Raw genomic sequence first — 21,448 nt, forward strand, 5'->3', positions numbered from 1 at the left:
GAATTTTAGTTCAACTTTTTAAAATTGGGCGCACACCCAAAATACTTTTGAAAACTTAAGTATTTTATGCATACAATTCAATATTTGGTCGTATGTATGTATGTATGTCTATAAACAACTTTTAACCTTACATAATGTTCTTCATTTGATTCAAAGAATTGACCGTTAAAATTAAATTAACACAGAATGATCTAACGTTGCCTGTTATAGTCGACTGAATAACTTTTGACTACGAAAAATATTCATCAATCAATTCACGAAATCATCTGTTGAAATTTGATCAGTATAGAATGATCCAAAGTTGACTGTCGAAGTCAACTGATCGAAACCCAAACCTTACAGAATCTCTATAGTCAATTTTCTAAGTCAATTGATTAAATTCAAATTTAACAAAATGCTTAGCAATTGAGTCTTGATGTCAATTGAGTAAAAAAAAAGAACAACCAATGAAGAATTGCATCTAGTGTATGTATCATCGATTGTATGCGTGTACGACAGTCGACTATTAATTCAAATCCTAATTAAGACAGGGTTACACTCGTGGTGGTCCTCCAATCGACTATGAAAAAAATGATAATCCCAGTAGCCACGGAAGTTTCCCACCAACCACCAGGGTAAATCGGGAAGCGCATACGGCGGCCAATCCAGATGTCCAGCATGCTTTGATTGTGTTCCCCATTTGGAGGAAAATTCCTGCAAATAAGCTGGGTAGTTACAATCCGGATGTCCTACCGTTGCACCATTGCCCCGGGGACCTCCAATCGACTATGAAGAACATAGAGCTGTTTGATTATCAGTCAAACCTATCAAAAATTATCAATCTAAAAAAATTTGTGCATCAATAGTCGACTGTGTATCTTTGATAAGTCGACTACTAATCCTATTTATGATAGTAACAACCTACATTAATTATCAATTTGTCATTACTCTTTGCCTATCATAGCCTTCCACATGAGAGGAAACTACATCTCTCTTGAGCATTCTCCCAATGACCATCGAAATCCATGACCCTATGCTTGCGATGGCTATGAGTGCACATGCCATTGATCCTTATGAACTAAATCAAAGCTTTGTTTCCTCAAAGTCTTTATTAGCAGATCAAACAAGGAAAACCATCAAGTTAAAAAAAATAAATAAATACATAAATAAAATAAGCAGGCATCTAAAGTTAGTAACTGAGAGCATACTTAAATCTACTATGCAGAAACAAAGCGCATGCACAATAGATTGAAATACAAGTCAATATAGGCTACCACAATTGCAATTGTATTTTTCTTTACCAGGAAATTGGGATGGCTTATAGGTTGCAAATCCAGATCCTGACAACGTATTTTCTACATGAAGAAAACAGAAGGAAAAAACCAAATAGGAAACAATACAGGAAGAGTGGAAGTAGTGGTATGTGCAGAAAAAGGGCTTAATAGAAGAAACTCATCGATTCCACCTACATATTCACCTTCCAAAAAGAAATAAAGCTATCAATGTCTTTACAGTTCCTTGATGATCAAGGCTATAGGCCAAAAAGAAACATAATTAGTTGTTTGCTACAATGAGTTCTGCCAGTTTGTGGTAAAGTTCGACCCAGGCATGTCAACAGAAGTTCATTCGAGAACATGCATCCATCAAGGTGACAATAGAAGAAAAAAAAAGAGAAATTAATCTATTATATTTTGAAGAAGAGCTTTGGCACAACAGTAAAATTGTTATGTGACCTTGAGATCACGGGTTTGAGTCCCGAAAACAACCTCTCGCAAAATGCAAAGACTGAGTACAACAGATCCAATATAATCTGACTCTTCCCAGGACCCCACACTAGCAGGAGTGACTACCCCTTTTTATTTAGAATCTTAGCAATTTTGGAAAGCACAATCAAATCTGGTAAGATAGACTAACATTAAACAAGAAAAAGAATAAAAATACCTGATATATTTCGCTGATGAATTCTAAAAGTGATACAAATGGCTCATAACCAATATCCGAAGCTTGCTTACTGCTAAGAGTTTTATCTCCAGACAAGAGATATGGGCTAATGGTACTCATAGCTTTATCCTTCATATCTTTCACCTAGACCGGAATAAGCACCGTGGTTAATATCAAACTTGTGATCTAAAGTGGATATTGTGAATTTAATAAAAAAACAGTATGAATGAAAAAAAAAACTTAATTATTCCACCTATTTAAGACCATCATAATACCATAACCAGCTAAACCAATGTTCATTCAAATGGACTCTGATGTTAGTATTGAAAATCAAAAGATAAAAAAACTGCTAGCACAAACATCAATTCAAGATTCACACACGAGAATAGCAAAGAAAAATTGTCTGAAATCTTACTACAGCCACCACAAAGTTAAAGCTCAAGTGTGAAAGGATTGGCATTCTCAAGGCTGATCGAGCAAATTAAATTTAACTCTTCTAATTTTAAAAAGAACTATTGATCTTCTTGCACCAAATTTAATCAGAAAGCTTCTACTGGTTATCAATGTCATTGATGTTGTATGTGAAAAAATTATGAACTGCATCAATTTATTTTCCTTCTCCCACAATTTAACTTGTTATATTTCCTGATGCCAAAAAAGAACATTACTATTTGATATTAAGATGAATAAATCGATGTATTATATATTTAGCAAGTTCAGAATCAGGAATTTGAAGCAAATACCATGTTGTGCTGCTTAAGACATTTCACAAGTGTTTCCTGCTAAATGGCATAAAAACCTAACAAAAACAAACTCTCCATAACCACACCACGGACTATTTCAAAGGGAGTGATTTAATACAGTTATAGAAGCCCACTAGAGAATGCAACGAGTGATTAACTTTAAGACTTACGACAGCATATGAGACATGCAGTAGAGAAATTTCTTATGGTCAAACTAGCTATAGTTGTCTCCTGACTCCCACGTCAGCTGGAATTAGGAAAAAAAAAAACATTATCCAATGATGTTTTAAAACATAAAAAAGCGAAGTCTGTAATCAATCAAATAATGGGGCTGTGTTCATGGAGAGCAACCTTCCACAATTGACCTATAGTAATTCCTTAAAATATTGAATGAATCTTTTTTTTTCAATAGTTATGTGAAATTGTTCACTTAAAAAACAATAATAGCATGTTTCAGAATTTGGAATAATTTTCACATCTGAAGCTGTCCACTAATCCTCCTACTCCCTTTGCTCATGAGGTAGAACTCTAAAAAACCAAAAAATAAACATATTTTCCTTCATTTGCTAGCTACTGAAAATCCCAATCAAAGAAGCAGCTACAGTTTCATTAAACTATGCTTCTCCCCAAATTGTTCTTTGTCCATACCATGCCACCTAAGTATGTTGAAACTATAGGTTAATTGATTGTTCTAGCCAAAACTTTAGATGTTTCTAGCTAAAAGCTGGTTTTTTTTTTTTTTTTTGCAAATCTATCACATCTACAATTTCACGAGCACAATTTGTACCAAATCTAGCACCCACTAAATTTTCATTCTCCCAGAATTAAATTGCTGGCAGGGATCCACATGGCACTTTACCAAGTCCATAAATGCTTTCACATTAATTTATTTTATATTGAAAAAAATACCAAAATCCATTTCAACATGGCACAATATGGTACAGAAATTGTATGGTTCCAATCATAAACTAAAACCTCGGCACGGTTCAACATTTTAAACCTTGTTCCTTTACATAATTGAAGTTCAAAAACATTGCAAACAAAAATTGTGTTGCATTCTTTTTCAATGAAGAAAGGTAACCAAAGGAACAAATCTGCAATTAAGTCTTCATATATTCCCAAGTCCCTTACCCTCCTTGTCAAGAGAATTGTTTTAATTTTATTATAAACTCTTTTATGCACAATTGCCTATTGAACACACAGAAAGCTGCATCCTATGTGAATACACTGCTAAACATAAATTAATTGTTTTGTTGACTTGATTTTTTTATTATGCCTCGTACAGATTAACATACAATGTGCAAAAAAGTTAACAATAACCTATACAGTCTGAAAGCTAATAGATAATACAGCTAAAAGCAAATAAAAGTAGTACTGACCTTGTCCCTAGAAAGAGGATATGAAAGAAAGCACATCATCAACTTATGCAGATAACCATTGTACATGTAGATTATATGCTCATCCTGGTTCTGTGGTAACAAATTGAAAGATCAGCATATTTCTGAAAAGCATCAATAGAAATAGGAAAAGGCAAATACATATATAATGAATTGATTCCGATAGACTTTGTAAAGCATTCATATATAACAGAAACAAAACAGAGGTCTTGAACAAGATAATAAGATCAAGTAAAACCAAGAACAAAACAAGCATGCAACATTTTAAGAAAACCACTACAATAATAGAACCAAAGAGAAAAACTTCCAAGATTAGTGAAACATAGATCCATTAAAGGAGGTAATATATAATTATGTTGCTTGCAAACCTTATTGTGCTGAGTTCAGGAAAACAGAGTGATTAGAACATAAACCTGGTATGCAGCTGTTTGGAGAACTCCAGAAAGAAAAAATCGGAAAACATTGTGGGAACAAACATGCTCCAAGCAGGAGTGAAAATCAGCCAAATCATTAGGTAATGAACCCAAAGTGGCTCTTGAGTTACTTCTTTCTTGAACTATCATCACATGTATCATCCATCCAAATCTAACACAGTCTGTGAAACCCTCAACATTTGGATCATTAATAGGAGCCATTACCTACAATAGTAAGAGTGATAAAACCAGTTAGTATACATGTAGATAAATGAGAAAACAGTAAGAAGCAAACCCATGACTATATTTGCTAACCAGATCGTGAAATTCATGTCTAAATGATGAGTCATTGGACAACTTGGAGGGTTTCTCAGGGGCTGTGTTGAGTGCATCTGTGATAAGGCTAATAATAAGAGTAAAAAGAAGACTGAATGTGATCTGCAAAAACAAAAACAAAAAAAAAGCATCATATTACGTATTGGTATCCTGGATTAAAGAGACCCACATGTGGCGATGAAGAAATAAGATATCTATAAGTATTAATTCAGCAAAAAAATCAAAGTTTTGCTCAAAACCTGAAGATGTGTAGTGCTACGATTAGCTTCAGCACAGCAATCCTTCAAAATTGAAAACACATCTTTTACATCCTTTGGCGCTGCAATCAATGAACAAAAACAAGAACATAGGTCGTCACATAGAATGACAAAAATTCACACATTGGGTTTAAAGGTAAACTTAGGACATTATCCCTTGAGAATCTATATAAGGTTGTGTACCTACAAGACAAGGCATGAATACCAACTATTGGATAGGGTAAGTAGATTTATCCAAATTGAACTCTATATTTATGTGAAAGATTATTGAAGATCTTCTAGACAAGGTTCGAAATTTTTGTTCCATCCACTGACCAGCATGTGAAATTTACACAAACCACAAACGAAGAGAGGGCTTCCATTGTTCCACAAGTAACTTCGACAAGCAACTTTCACATTCTGGTTAGAGACTCACCTGCTGCCCCAGGTTTCAGTGGCATTATGGTTCAATTTGGGAGTTTGGAGAAACAAAGGAAGATTTCACATGTCCTTCAGCATCTTTAAATCAAGAGGTAGAAGGTGCATCTTGGACCAGCAATCTATGGACTTAAAGCTTGAAGAGTAAGGGGCTGAAGCAATAACATGTGACAACACATGTTATCCACCTGACGTAGTAATTAAAATGTTGGCCAAAGAAATAGATAGAATAAGCTTCTTGTTTGTCTATGCATCAAAATTAAACAATGACTAGGGCGGTAAATAAGCCAAGACAAGCACTGGGTTGCACAAACTTGTTTGATAAGGTAACAAAGTCAAATCAAGTCGAACCTAAAATGAACCAAGTCGTTGGCTTGGCTTAGTTTCTTTTTTATGAGTTTGAACTTAGTTCAAGCTTGGCTTGAGCTTAATTCGTTTAGATGTTATCGAACTCTCAATTCGAGTTTGTTTGAAACTTTTACATTTCTAAAGCTTGGTTGGTTGATTAGTGAACTTAATATTATAAGTTTGTTAGTTCATTTTGAGATTTTTTTTATTTATTTGCAAGTTTGATAAGAATTTTATTGATATACATGGTTCACAAACTTTATTCATGGAGATCATTCATGAACATTGTTCACGAATAGTTCACAAACTTTGTTCATCAACATTAACGAGTTAGACACATATGTGTTCAAACTTGTTCATTTAATATAATGAATTGTTCAAACTTCTTCATTTAATTGACATTGTGTATTTTGAACGAACAAAAACAAACTCTTGCCAAACTCAACACCGACCTTACTTGTGAATATTAGATTCATTTATAGCCCTAACAACAATAACCAAGCTTTTATCCCATTAAGTAGAATTGGTTATATAGATCCTCTTACACCATTGGTCTCGATCCTCTACTATATCATCTATATTTAAATGAATTATATAATATTTTATCATTACTAACCAAACGTTCTTTGGTTTCTCTCTTTCTGGATTAATGTGTGTATTAATCAAGGTCTCACATTGCATAATCGGGAATTTATTAATCATCAAAGTACATATCTATATCATTTTAAACACATCCTTCAAAGTTTTGCCTCAATATGTGCAACTTCAACTTTTTCTTTAATATTCTTATTTCTTATTTATCCATCATAATATGTTTATAGTCACCTTAACATTCTCATCTCTACGACTCGTATTTTTTGCTCATGTACTCACTTTATAGCTTAGCATTCAGCTTCATATAGCATAGAAGGTCTAACTGTCATTTTATAAAACTTCGCTTTAAGCTTTAGCAGTCCCTTATGATAACATCAGACACCCTTCTCCATTTCAACCATCCTCCTTATATCATATGTAAAACTTCTTTCAACCCCACCATTCTTTTGCAAAACCGATCCTAGATATTCAAAACTTTCAATTACAATAACTCGTCATCTCTTATCTTAACAATTGTATTGTTACGTCTACTGTTACTACTTAAATTTCATATATTTTGCTTTTACTCTACTAACTTAAACTTTAACTTCCAATGTTACCCACCAAGATTCGAGTTTAACATTTACTTCTTCACAAATCTTATCGATCAAAACAATATCATCTACAAACAACATACACTACAATAATTTATCTTAAATGTGCCCAGCGAGTTCATCCAAAACTAATGTAAAAATATATAGAATTAGAGCTCATCTTTGATGTAACCCTATTTTTAAAAGAAATGTTCCGATTAATTCGCCTAAAGCCTTCACACTTGTTATAAGACCATCATGCATATCCTTAATTATCTCAATATATAATATGCTAATACTTTTTTCGTAAAATTCTCCATATAATTTCCCTCAGAACTCTATTAAAAGCTTTTTCTATGTCAATGAATATCACGTGTAAATCTTACTTCTTTTTTTGATATTTTTCAAACAGCTATCTAAAAAGATGTATAGCTTCTATCGTTGACTTTTCAAGCATGATAATAAATTGATTTTCGATCATCTTGGTCTCCTTAATCTTTTCTTTATCACTTTTTTCTAAAATTTCATTGTATCACTCATTAGCTTAATGCCGCAATAATTCACATAATTTTGTAGGAGTCCTCTTTTTATACAAGAAACGAAAGTACTTATCTTTAACTTCCATAGATCAAGCATTTTCTTTATTTTCAATATCAACTTAATTAACTTTGTCAAACATTCAATACCCTACTTACCCAACCACTTTTATACCTCTATTGGAATATCATCTAATCTAATCACTTTTTCATTTTCCATCTCATTTAGCGTCTGTTCTACTTTTGAAATTTGAATTATTAAAAGAATTTAAATTTTTATATTCCTCTAACCTACTTAAATTTCTTAAGCTAAGATAGAAACCTAACCCTTCATTAAAAAGTTATAAGAATACATCTTCCATCGCTCCTCTATTTCCGCATCTTTCACTTGGATTCATCTTTAATCCATCTTATTTGGATAAAATCGTTGTTTTTTCTTTCTCACCTTAATTATTCTATAGATATCTCTTTCCTCTTCTTTTGTATCAATTATCAATACAAGCATTCGAAAGTTTTATTTTTAACTTCACTTACTACTTTCTCGGCCCCCTTTTTTGCTACCACATACTTTTTAAAATTTTAATCATTCTTACAAGTGTACAGTAATTTATAAATTGTTCTATTTTTACTTCAATTTTCCTTGTACTTTTTCAGTCCACCACCAACATTTTTTATTTAGTGGTGTCTATCATTTTGACTAACCGAGTACACTTTTGGCAACTTCTTTTAAATTTAACATTTTATACATGTTGTAATCGTGTCACCATCTATTTCTCCTAATAATTATGCTTCTACCCTCTCCTTAAAGATATTTTATTTCCCATCCTTTAAATGTATCACTTGATCCTAAGAATCATACACATTTTTCTTCTACTGAAATTATGTTTAAGGTGTATCTAATACCACTAACTTATATTGGGTGGTTAAGTTTTCTCTAGGAATAACCCTACAATATTTACGAATCTTTTTATCCTCCTTCCTGACCATAAGAAAGTTAATTTGCGACTTATTGTTCTCACTTTTAAATGTAACCAAGTGTTCTCTTTTCTTGAAAAATGTATTAGCTATTATAAATTAATATACTATCGCCAAATCCAATATAATTTTTCTTTCTTCATTTCTTGTTCCAAAATCATAACCTCATGCACCTTATTATATTCTTCATTTCTTACTTTACATGCCCATTTCGATCTCCTCAAGATGAAAATCATCTCATGTGTCATAATTTTTCATACTAACTCATCTAGATCTTCCAAAACCTATGTTTAGTATCTTTATTTAATTCTACTTGAGATGCATAAATGTTAATTATATTAATAATTTTTATCTCCGTCCTAAGCACTCCTACTACTTCGTCCTTTAATAAATTGTCTACAACAATACCTACTCCATTTCTCATTTTAATATTTCATGTGTACCATAACTTAAAACCTAAGTTTTCTACAGTCTTCTCCCCTACCCATTTGGTCTTTTGTACACATAAAATATTAATTTTTCCTCTAATCATTATATCTACAATCTCCATTGTTTTGTCGTTCCTACGTTGTATATTCCAAATCTAAGACAATCGATATTCCTATTATATCTATTTATATTCAACCTATGGTATGAGAACTATTGTATATTTATCACTATACCCAAGTTCACATAGAGATGTAACGATCCTTGTCAAGACATCATAGTCGAACCCTACAAAGCATTCCTTCCGAGGAACAATTTGGCATTAAAGCAATAGCTTGATGGATATCCATACATAATATTTGTCTATGCATCAAAATTGATATAATAAAATGAATATTGCCAAGAAGTATCTAATCCTTATGTGACCCTAAGCGGATGTTATGCACATCGTCATTACATGTAGAGGCTTTAAAAGGACTCCAACAAAATATAATATGCTCAAATGAAAATAAAATAAAATAATAATAAATTGAATCTCAAAATGGATTAATTAATTTCAACCAGCTTATTTTTAGTAAATTTAGTTTTTTTATTTCAATGAGTTCTCTTCTAAATCATATGTTAAAGATTAATGAAAATACTTAATAAAATAATGCTTGACATGCTTTCCTACCCTTTTTGCTTATTATAATATCAATTCTTAATTTCTCTTTTATATTCTAATCCTCTTTATTTTTCTTTTTAGTCTAATTCAAGATCTTCTTTATTTATTCTCTAAAATGATATATTTCTTGAACTCTTGGCAAATATTTTTTATATAATACTCATGTCAAGGATCAATAAGAATTATTTTATTTTTCAAGTCAAAATGCCTACATATACTAGATCTTCTTAGTAAATATTAGACATGTTTAATAGGGTTTTAATTTTAACCTTCACACCTTTAGTATTTAATTTGTCTAACTATAAAATATATATAGATCACTTTTACAAACATGTATATCCTTTTAAGTTTAACTCATTCTCATGCATTTTTTGTTGGAGTTATACTTAATTTCTACCTAGGAGTAATGCCTTTAAATATTTAGCAAACCCGCCCACCCACTCATTTATCTCAAATCTATTACTACACAAATGTTGATGTGTTATTTGCAAACATCCCACAAATCCATAATAATGGCCTAATTGTACCATAGACAACAAAAATATGATAATTCATAATTGTACATGACTCCAAAGGCTCCACAACTTATCAATTGCTCACCTTGATCCAAAATATATTTTCACAATCTCTTTTGTTGCAGATAATAGATTCAAGAAACTTAGTGGATTAGTTTATTAAGCTCCATTTCTATGCAAGAAAATAGTTTGCTTATGGAAAATATTTTCTAGGAAATAAATTATTTTCAACTAAGCGGATGTGTTACTAAAATTAGTTAGGAATATTTTTTAGAATTGGTGCACACATAAGAAATTATTTTTCCTTTTTCGAAAGATCAATTCAATCCAATAAACCCAACATGTGTGACCCACCCAAAGCAACCGATTTGCCTAGACCACCCAGCCCTACCTGACGAGCCTAGCTAGACCAATTGAATTGATCGGCCCTAGCCTCATTGGCCCACCACCACCCTCCCACCCTTGCTAACCCAACTAGCTCGACCAACACACTCAACCAGCCCAACCTGACGAGCCTAGTTAGAACAATTGGATTGATCAGCCCTAGCCTCATTGGCCCACCACCACCCTCCCACCCTTGCTAACCCAACTAGCTCAACTAGCTCAACCAACACACTCAACTAGATAAGCCACCTTGGTCCACTGGCCTAACAAACCTAACCCACTTAATTAAATAACTTGGTTGGATCGAATACCAGCCTGATTAACTCTTCCGAACTACCTAGACCACTTAGCTCGATCGTCCACTTATACTAACTAGTTCCATCGATGAACAATGGCAAATACTAAATGACGTATAGAAATTTATTGATAAAATGAAAGGCTTGTGGGGAGCAAAGGAAATGTTTTCACTTTTTTTCCAAAGGAAGTCATTTTCCATAAAACAATGACCGTCAGCAAAAGAAAATTTTTTGTTGACTAAAATAAATTTCATTATCATTTCCTATTGCACCAAATAGTAAAAACTCAAAAGTATTTTTAGCGAAATAAGCAAAGTCTTAGTAACTCTTTATTTTCCAATATATTTATAAATTTTTCTTCTATAAGCTAAAGATAAGGCATCCTTGTATGAAATACTAAATATTAATATATAGAGAAGTGGAAAAAAAAGATACTGATATTTCTTCTATTTCTCTTTTGACTTTTCAAATTCTTTTTTTGGAAAAGGAAAAAATTGTGAAAACAAATAAATGTTATCTTCGATACATACTCGATAGTTTGTATGCAGACAAACTTATCCAAAAAACAACGCAGAATACTTAAAGCATTTGTGTAAGTATTTGCCAACAAATGATATAGATAATGTTCATAGCACAAAAACAGAAATTGTAGAACATTCCATAAATGCCCAAAACACATGATTATATCGTATCCTATCTTCTGTAGGTTTCCAAAAAACCATGCTTACCTAATTCTACTTCAATACTATTAATTTATATTATTCCACTACTTTATCGTTGAAAAATAATTTTTAGATACAATACTAGAATAGTGACTGAATGTTAGTTGACACTGTGTTTTGGTGGCTAACAAAGTTTTGGTATCTAACAAACTTAATACAAAAATTCATTTTGTTAGTACATTCCCAACTGATCTCCAACCAAGACTAGCTAATTCCAGTCATATCCAGATCTTGCAAACAACACACGGATTTACCAGTGCTACAATAGCTAATAGGTCTCACTGAGTTACGGGCATTAAAGATATGTCACTTTCATCCTTAGTTCTTTTATCTTCTATCTTATATATATTTATGAATTTCCACTGAGTTTATTACCTACTAATAACCTTAGTAGATCTTCAAATTACGTCATTGTTTTTTATGGACGGACAAGGTGATCGATAGAGGACATGAGTCTCGAGGGTTTACCAATTGAATTGTATGTGCCTTCATTATCATCAACTATTTTGTCTACATGTTCTCTCCAATTGCATAATCACTTGGGTCATCTTGCCCTTTAAGTCTTGAAGCAAATGGTCCCTAGTCTTTCTAGTGTTCAGACTCTTGAATGTAAGTCTTATCAATTAGATTAGACATATTAAGTCCCCAACTAGAAGTGTCCGTAAATGTGCTCCTAAACCTTTTGCTTTAGTTTATTCAGATATTTGGAACCAAGTCGTATCAACCCTACTGTGCCTTTAAATATTTTGAACCATTCAATAATTCTAGAATAACACTCTTTTCTAATGGAAGAGCATTATGGACCTTTTTTCAATTTTTTTTCTTTTATGATGAAATTAAAAATTAGTTGGCATCTTTATCAAGGTTCTGAAGGGGAGCATTAGTGCAACGGTAAAGTTGTTGCTTTGTGGTCACAAGTTCGAGTTGCAGAAACACCTCTTGTAATGCAAGATAAGGCTGTGTATAACAAATTTAATGTGATCCGACTCTTCTCTGGAATTCCACATTAACGGGAGCTTCATGCACCAAATTGCCCTTTATCTTTATCAAGAATCTATGTGCTGATAATACCAAATAATACTTTTTTTTAAATCTTTACCGGCATTCCTATCAAGCTATGGTGTCCCTCATCAATCTTCATATCCCCACACACTTAAGCAAAATATCATTGCAAAACCAAAAAAAACAGATATCTATGCTAGGACTCTATTATGTGATACACATGTGCCCCTTTCATTCTATGTGATGTTATTCTCATTGCATATTATCTTGTTAATTGTATGGCATCCTCCACTCTTCATTGTCATATCTCATTCACTGTTCTCTTTATCCAAGACATTATCCATTCTCTTTCACCATGATTCTCTTGGATTTACTTATGTTTTTCATCTTGTGTCCTCTGACTATGATAAGTTATTTTCAAGATATCTAAAGTGCATTTTTCTTAATTATTCACGTCTTTAAAAAGGCTAAACTTGTTACCCTCCAAAGACTCTTTGTGCTCTAGATCACTATTCTTCCTCCTAGATCACTATTCTTCCTTACCCACTTGAGATGGGGAATTCCCACCACCTGATTAGTTGATGTCTCACCTACTGATTAGTTGATGTCCACATCCATGATACGAAAATGTTTTAACAAATCCTCAAGATTTTCCTGCCCTTCAACCACCAGCAATAATCACAATCTCACCTCTGATTTGGACATTCATATTGCTTTGCAAGGGTACTCATAAGCGTTCTACCTCATATAGACTTTCTCATTTTATATCCTATGCCTTATCATTGCCCAGAAACTTTATCTTTGTTTGTTGTTTATCTTCACAATAAATTTATAGAAACATCTCAAAGGCACCTCAGATTTGGATGAAGGCAACATATAGTGGACAAGATGGATGTCTTACATAGTAATGACACTTAGAAACCAATTCCTCTCCATGATCGCTCTCTCCTGCTGCATATGGGTTTTCTCATTGAATGTTTGCCAAATGGCATTATTAATTAGCTTAAACCCTGCCTAGTGGCAAAAGACTAGGCCTAAATTTATGTTATTGATTATTTTGATAAGTTTTCCAGTGGCAACGATTAACTTCAGTTCAACTCTTTCTCTCCATTGCTATTGTCTTTTAACCGTTTCTTGAGTTTAACATCAAAAATGTATTCCTTCATGGTTTTCCTTTAGTGCATGTCTATATAGTGTAACCTCCAAGGGTTTGTTGCTCAGCTAAAGAAACTATTATGCGCATAAAAAAAGTCAAAGAGCTTGGTTTGGAAACTTTATCTCTACTCTTCATCTACTCTTGTTCAATACCATATGACCAATAGTGGTACATATCATTCTATTTTCTACCTCATCTCACAATCAACAATATATATTCTATATATTGTCTTACGTGAATGGCATTAGGTGATGATTCCACCAAAATTGCACAATTGAAAATTTATCTTCATTAGAATTTCTACACAACTTGGTTAATCCTAAGTAATAGAAGTTGCTTGCTCAAGGAGAGAGATAGACAGTTCACAAAAGTATATACTCGATATGCTTGAAAAGGTTGGCATGTTAAGGATTAAAACAATAGTCTCACATATTCTAATATCATATTAGAACCAAAATAAGGGGAGCCGCTACTCTTAAGAAATGCAAAAAGCGGTAGGGAACTAAGGTATATCACAATCAGAGCCTTAACATCTCATTTGTTATTAGTATTATTGGTCAATTTCTCAATTTCTAAATAATCCAAGTCATAAAAACAGAGTGGCAGCTACCACCATTCTACATTATCTAAAGAGTGCTCCAGATATATATATGATCAAAGTCATTCAAACTGTGGGGCACTCGATGTAAATTGGCCATTGTTCTCTTACAGATAGACAACAATCTACATCAGACTATTGTGTTCTCCTAAGTAAACTTATTTTCCGAAAGAGCAAGCTATCATTTCGGTTAAGCATCTGATGACTGATCTGAGATATGCCTCTACAAAGCAAATGAAACTTTAGTGTGACTATCAAGTAGCAATGCATATAGCTTCAAATCTTGTGTTTCATGAGAGGATAAACTATATAGTCAAACTTCTAACGATCAATTAGCACATTTGTCAATCAAACCATTAAAAGGATCTAGAGTTGAATATATTCTTAATAAGCTAGGTTTGTATAATATATTTGAACTAGCTAGAGGGAAATGCTATGAGATCATATGTAAATATGTACTGTATAAGTCTATAAATAATATTCCTTACTCATCTATAATACAAATATGAAAGTAAAGGGGGTGGATCCCATAAGAAATAATCACCCCTATTTACTAATAACAACATAACCCATTATAGGAGTACACTACAAAAGACATGTTCAACTACCATATCTTAGCAAGTTTCTGTTAAATTTTAACCTACCAAAATCCCCTACAAGACAAAATGGGCTAATGACTATCACAATTTGTCACCGCCAAACAATCACCTAGTTCAAGATGACTAGCCAAGAATTTAAGTAAAATAGAAATTATGAGATCTTATCATATCAACATTGAAAATATCTCAAACAGCAAATAAGCAAGTAGGATTACCATGTTGAAGAAAGAAAAAGGAATCATAGTTTTTACACAAGAATATATAAACTAACCAAAACCTTCATTATCAAATACAGAACATAGTCAATTAGATTATCTACAGAGCAATCTGACAAACATGGGTTCAATGATCTTGAAACAAGGGAGAAAGCAATAAACAAAAACAAATGACCATAAAACAAAGTAAGCACCATTGTGACATCAAGAATATTATTTTTAGTCAGTAATAAGAAATTAAGAGATAACTACCACTAGATAATCCTATAGCATGAGAGGTCAAAAATTAATAACAACATATATATATATATATATATATATATATATATATATATATATATATATATATATATATATATATATATATATATTGCCAAAAAAACTCGATGTATTCCTTACTCATTTGTAGAATAAGTATTGATAGCACAAGGCAATGGCTCAAACTCAGTCTTTCTCCAGCAACAACTGCTCGCCGTTCAATGATAGCGCCTCTAAAGTCAAGCACATATTTTTCAGCACTAGGACCCCCCAGACCAGCAGATTCTTCACGATTTAGTTCCTGTTGCAAAAATAAAGTTAGCATAAGGATAAACATCAAATAAAGATAGCAAATGTCATTGCACACTTTAAACCTTGATGAGGAAAATAAGACGTTGTCCAAGGCCAGAACTAAATATATCTTCTAGATGCTTGTGAATGTCAGATATAAGATCAGCATCGAGCCATTCGTCAACTATGACTGTCTGCAATTGATAAGGAAAGTCAGGGGCTCTAAAACCATAAGAAAGCAAGCAGGTTGTGTGCTAGAATATGATAAAATCTTGGACCAAAGTAATATTATATTTGTACCCGTAAGAGGGCATGCAAAGAGGCAATAAGATCCCTTCTCTCCATATACCAGAGGCCTGCAGTAAGACGAAGTATCTCCAATGGTTCTCGCCCAAATAAAACCCACTGACAAGCACAATTAGTAAACCAGATTAGATATACTCAAAAAACCTAGCTAATTATCTAAGGTTTCCAACAAATTGTTAAAATATTTTACCTTTGAATTTGCAGCAACAAGTAAACGAACACACTCAATTTCATTAAGATTCAGATCATCACTCAATTTCAACGCCTAGATGTACGAAAAAAGTAGCAAAATGGATTAACAAACAAGCACATGAATAAATTGTTGAGCAAAGTAAAAACACTTGAACTTAAAATAGTTCACTTATACCATATCAGAACACAGTAAAAAATATGATAGTCAGGCATAGTTATTTAATAGCTTAAGAGATGCTTCCACACAAAAAAATAGTCGAATAATATACAGAAATGCAACAGAAGCATTTCAATTAGCCTGATAAACACCCACTATAATATCATGTACTGGGAAAAATAGTAATTCAGATCAATATAGGTACTCAATACATGATATAGTGATGCCTACTGATTATCAGAATGAATCAAATTCAAGTGGCAAATCTGTGTTATATTTCATAGATACTTCTAGTGAAAATTCTAAAATGGATGTTGACCATACTAAATTATTATATGGCTTATGTGATTGAAAATTATTTATGCATAGTTGTAACTTATCAATTACCATGACCTAAAAACAGCAATTTACCCCGATACAGTTCATGATATCACTTAGAGGCTCATCTATGAAATTGCATAGGTTGTAGTTTGGAATATCCATGAACATTAAGAGACATTGATATGTTGCTTCAGAAAGGAGAATAAAGAATCTAGCAGAATGGCAATTGGAACATGTCAAAGGGGAAATCACTAGAGAACTGATGAAGAAATCATGTTGATCATGCTGTTTGAAACAAAGTGTTATTATCTAATTATTCACACTTGTTATATAGCATAACCAGTAAATTAGCAACTAATTTCCAACATAGTTATTTTCCCCTGGAACACCATAAAAGCCTTTACTAAAGAAGCTTTAATGAAACATCATGTATACTGCAAGGAGTAACCTTGAAGACTACTAAATGGCTGTCAAAAGGAATTGATGCGATCAGAAAAAACATGAGAACATAAACAAAGGGCCAAGAGCCCAAAATATTAGGGGTCAGCTACATGGAATTAACCTACCATTTAGCAAAAGATATTGGTTCTACACAACAAAAAGTTGACCATCAAACAAGAACACTGACGAAGAAGAAAGGTTTTGAGATATTATCTGATCTGTTGATTTCCAACCACCTCATAACTAAAGAAGTCCACTAATACTTTAATAGTCAAACTCTATGCGACATTGATAATGGGAATTAACCATAAATGAATGAATTTCTGGAACAGAACATAGTCCAAAGTACCAGCTTATCTCTGATGTAAATACCAGCATCACTATCAAAATGATAAAAGCAATACAGACGGATAATTTTTTCTTTACATGATTAATGAGTTCACAAAACCCTCTATTTTACTGCTTTACACAATGCAAAAGTTCTTAAAATTATCTCTTAGTTAGACGGGCATGATAACAGAGTTTAGAATAACTAATAGTTGTTTTAGTTATTATCCTTTTATTTTATTCTCTTAAGTTGCCACGTGTATTAATATACCTTTTGGTATATATGTTATCTCCTGACTCCTGTACAGAGAAACCTAACTCTCAATAATACAACATAAAGTTCTCCTTTGCCTCTTTCACTCCGCCGCTTTCTCTTTCACCTCTTTTCACAGAAGCTCTTCATGGTATCTGAGCTACTGCCATCGCCAGCAAAGGTCGTTGTTTCTCCAACATCATCAACCAAACAAACAACTCCTGGTATGATTCATCAAATTCCAATTTCTACTCTGCATATTCCCATTCAGTCTAATCTCAATCCTCTTCCGATACTTCCTTCGATGAATCAACCTCTTTCTGTCAAGTTGGACGAAAATAACTATTTGATTTGGAAAAATCAGCTCCTGAATATAGTGATTGCTAATGGATTAGAGGAATTTATAGATGGTACATCCTTGCCCTCCCAAATTTCTTGATCTCAACAATCAGGCAACACTACAATCATCTAATAATGAGTTGGATGTATCCATCTCTGACTGAAGGACTCTTAACTCATATCGTTGGGTATTCAACAGCACGCAATATTTGTCTAGCTCCTGATTAGATTTATTCAGCCTCATCGTTTGCTTGTGTTGCAGAACTAAAAGTTTGTTTCTGAATCTGAAAAAAGACAGTCTCTCGGCAATGGAATATATTCAGAAATTAAAAGGTATTTCCAACAAAGTTGCTTCTATTGGAGAACCTATTTCTTACAATGATCATTTGTTATATCTATTGGCTAATCTTGGAAGGGATTACAATGCTTTTGTAATTTCTATACAAAATCGTGGTGACAAGACACTCCCTTGAAGAAGTGCATATCTTATTGTTGAGCTACGAATATAGATTAGAAAGGAAAGATTTTGCAGATCAATTGAGTTCCTTTCAAACCAATATAGCTCATTTGTCCATGAGTAAAAACCACCCTCATCCAAGATAGTATCAATTTTCTACACCATCAAGCTCTCCAAATGCTCCTAGGTCAAAATTTTCTACATCTTACCCCTCTCAAAATGGTCTTCTAAGCAAGCCTCCGACTATACAGTTTTACAACCAGTAGAAATCTCCACAGAATAAGAACACTCGGACTTTAAAACCATGTTGTCAAATTTGTCTCAAACTCGGATACACTGCAAATATTTGTTTGCTATCATAGAGCAAATCTTCATTATCAATCAGCGGTTCCTCAACCAAAGGCTTTCAATAATTTTATTACCAATGATATGCCTTCATCTGCCACTAGCTCTGCCATGTCTAGTTTCATTGCTATGGCCGATACAGTGGGTGATCCTAATTGGAATATGGGAATATGGATTCAGGAGCAACTCATCACTTCACCCCTGATATGAATATGCTAGATCTATCAATTCTTTTACTAGAACTGAGTGTATGATGGTTGGTGATGGTAAGAACATTTTAATTTCACATATTGGCAATTCAATTTTACCTGCCTATTCTACATCTATCAAGTTATCCAATATTTTTCATACTCCTGCCATGTCTAAAAATATCATCAGTGTTTCTCGCTTGTGTTTTGATAATAAAGCTTATGTTGAATTTCATTCCACATTTTTCTTGGTTAAGGATCAAGTCACACACAAAGTTATTCTCCGGGGAATCCTTGATCGTGGTCTTTATCGAGCCTGTCCTCCCTTACTGTCTTCTGCTTCATCTTCTACATCGTCTTCAAATCTTTTTCAAGTTCATGTTGTTGTTTCCTCCTATCCGAATCTCTAGCACCAGCGTCTTGGGTCTTGGTCATCCGTCTTTTGAAGTTGTTAATTGAGTTTTAAAATCTTGTAATGTTTCTGTGAACAAGTCTATTTATCTTGATTTTTGTAATCCCTGTCAATTGGCTAAGAGCCATAAACTGCCTTTTGCTTTGTCAAACTCTCATGCACTGAATAAATTTGATCTTGTTCATACTGACTTGTGGGATCCTTCACCTATTTCATCTGTTACTGGTCATAAGTATTTTATGTTGATTGTTGATGATTTTACTAGATTTTCTTGGTTGTATTTGTTGCATTCTAAAGATGAGGCATATAACACTTTTGTTACCTTTTACAATATGGTGCATAATTAATTTAATATTTCTATCAAAAATGTTTGTTTTGATTGGGGTGGAGAATTTCGATCCCTCACAAAATTTTTGCTTCCAAAGGTATTCATCATCAATTGTCTTGTGCTTCTACTCCAGAACAAAATGGTAGAGTTGAGCATAAAAATTGTCATGTTGTCGAAATGGATCTCTCTCTTTTGGCTCACTCTAATATGCCTCTCAAATTTTGGCCATATGCATTTTCTACAGCCATATTTCTTATTAATAGGTTGCCCACAAAAATCTTATAGCTCAAGTCTCCTTATAGTGCTCTTTATGAGAGAGTGCCAGATTATAACTTTTTTCGAATTTTTGGTTGTGTTTGTTTTCCTTTTTTACATCCCTTCAATTCAAATAAATTAGAATTTAGGTCACGTCAATGTGTGTGTTTTTGGTTACAGCTCCAAACACAAAGGCTATCTCTGTATTAACCCTTCCAATTCCACTGTATATCTCTCGTGATGTGATTTTTTCCTTAGTTCCTTATCATCCTCTTCATCTGTTATTACTCCAGGTTCTCCACCAATCATTACAACTCTTCCTGTCTTTAATTTTTTTCAACCTAACTTTCAATTGAGCATCTCTCGATGCAACATTGGCTTAATAGAGGTTGCGTAACCTGGATTAGTTAAGTACTTGATTATCACAATCATGCAATGAATAACCACTGCAAACAATACTGATTTATCTATTATATGCAGATTGTAGATGTAAAATCCAAATATTTAGCAATAAAAAAACTCCCACTTGTTCTTGTAATCAGTAAATGCAAATAAAGCAAGTCATGCATTCATACAATCAAACACGCTGGAAGACCTATGACTTACAATCTGCACGTCAGTGTCATCAAGTAAGATCGGAGATGATCCTGGAATTCTCACTTCTTTGGATTCAACCTCAGCCCGGTCTGACGCCTTTGGACCCTACTTACCAAAATCCCAATCGACGAAGAGGCCAAGAATTACAAACAGAGAAGGTGACCGAAAAAAAAAAAGGAACAATAGTAGTGAGAGAGACAATACGGGGTAGGAGAGGAAGGACTTGAAGAGTGGGACGGAGCAGCGGACGGCGTGCAAGAGTTCGATTCGCTGGGATGGGGTGGGTGGAGACGGACCAAGAAGAGCCGCCTCGAACGTCGACCGGAGGTCGTGCGGTGAGACCATCTCTTCCTCTTTGACCGAGATCTCCGAGGAGGGGATTCAACTTGTCGGAGACCCTGCCTGGAGGAATGGAGACGGAGAAGAGAAGAGCAAATATAAAGAGGGCTCCGAGGGCTTTAGCGAAGCAGTGGTTTTGAAACCCTAGTAAGCTGGAACCGAAGGGCGGGCTTTTTGTTTTGTCGGAGAACCACGATGGAGCGGAGTGCGGTGCGGCGGAGGACGAGCCAGGCCAGGCTGGCGCAGCCCAAATTGAAACCGATGCTTCGTAAGTTAACGGCTAGAAGCCCGTTTCGGCCCAAATCCTAATTCGGAAATTGCAGCAGTAACGCGGCTCGGGCCGGTTTATCTCACACAATTCGGGTTCAACTTGAATTTTCGATTACAACACTTGAACTTTAAGATATAATATAAACATGAACTTATATACTTGCACCATTTTATATACCTGCACTTATACCAATCTGTTCTTGATAAATGTTAATATAATGCCAATCTTCCCATGTTTTCTCTTAATCTTTAATTTTTTAGCAATTTCTTACAAGCCTCTTAATCAA

At 33.6% G+C, this 21,448-nt stretch overlaps 1 protein-coding gene across 1 annotated transcript; it reads right to left on the reverse strand.

Moving 5' to 3' along the window:
* Positions 1-1,196: 1,196 nt before the first annotated feature.
* On the reverse strand, positions 1,197-21,003 carry LOC141815146 (nuclear pore complex protein NUP205-like). Its single transcript, XM_074703084.1, has 12 exons — positions 20,757-21,003; positions 20,562-20,657; positions 16,131-16,205; positions 15,935-16,039; positions 15,718-15,828; positions 15,485-15,644; positions 5,049-5,128; positions 4,789-4,911; positions 4,474-4,698; positions 4,043-4,132; positions 1,921-2,064; positions 1,197-1,334 (listed from the first exon to the last, which is right to left on the reverse strand). Exons 1-12 carry the CDS (start codon positions 20,895-20,897, stop codon positions 1,197-1,199), a joined length of 1,488 nt encoding a protein of 495 aa, XP_074559185.1. The 5' UTR covers positions 20,898-21,003.
* Between the last annotated feature and the right edge of the window lie 445 nt (positions 21,004-21,448).

The sequence above is a fragment of the Curcuma longa genome, chromosome 21 (genome assembly GCF_044706935.1).
Source record: "Curcuma longa cultivar G26 ecotype Majalengka, Jawa Barat chromosome 21, ITB_CL_G26_1.1, whole genome shotgun sequence".
Lineage (NCBI taxonomy): Eukaryota > Viridiplantae > Streptophyta > Magnoliopsida > Zingiberales > Zingiberaceae > Curcuma > Curcuma longa.

What these genes read in the sequence shown, in the direction of transcription:
- LOC141815146 (XM_074703084.1), bottom strand. Translation starts at nt 20,897, where the DNA reads ATGGTCTCACCGCACGACCTCCGGTCGACGTTCGAGGCGGCTCTTCTT. An exon ending in AGTCCTTCCTCTCCTACCCC is followed by an intron (nt 20,658 to 20,756) that starts GTATTGTCTCTC and finishes TTTGGTAAGTAG; the next exon opens with GGTCCAAAGGCGTCAGACCG. An exon ending in ATGACACTGACGTGCAGATT is followed by an intron (nt 16,206 to 20,561) that starts GTAAGTCATAGG and finishes TCGTACATCTAG; the next exon opens with GCGTTGAAATTGAGTGATGA.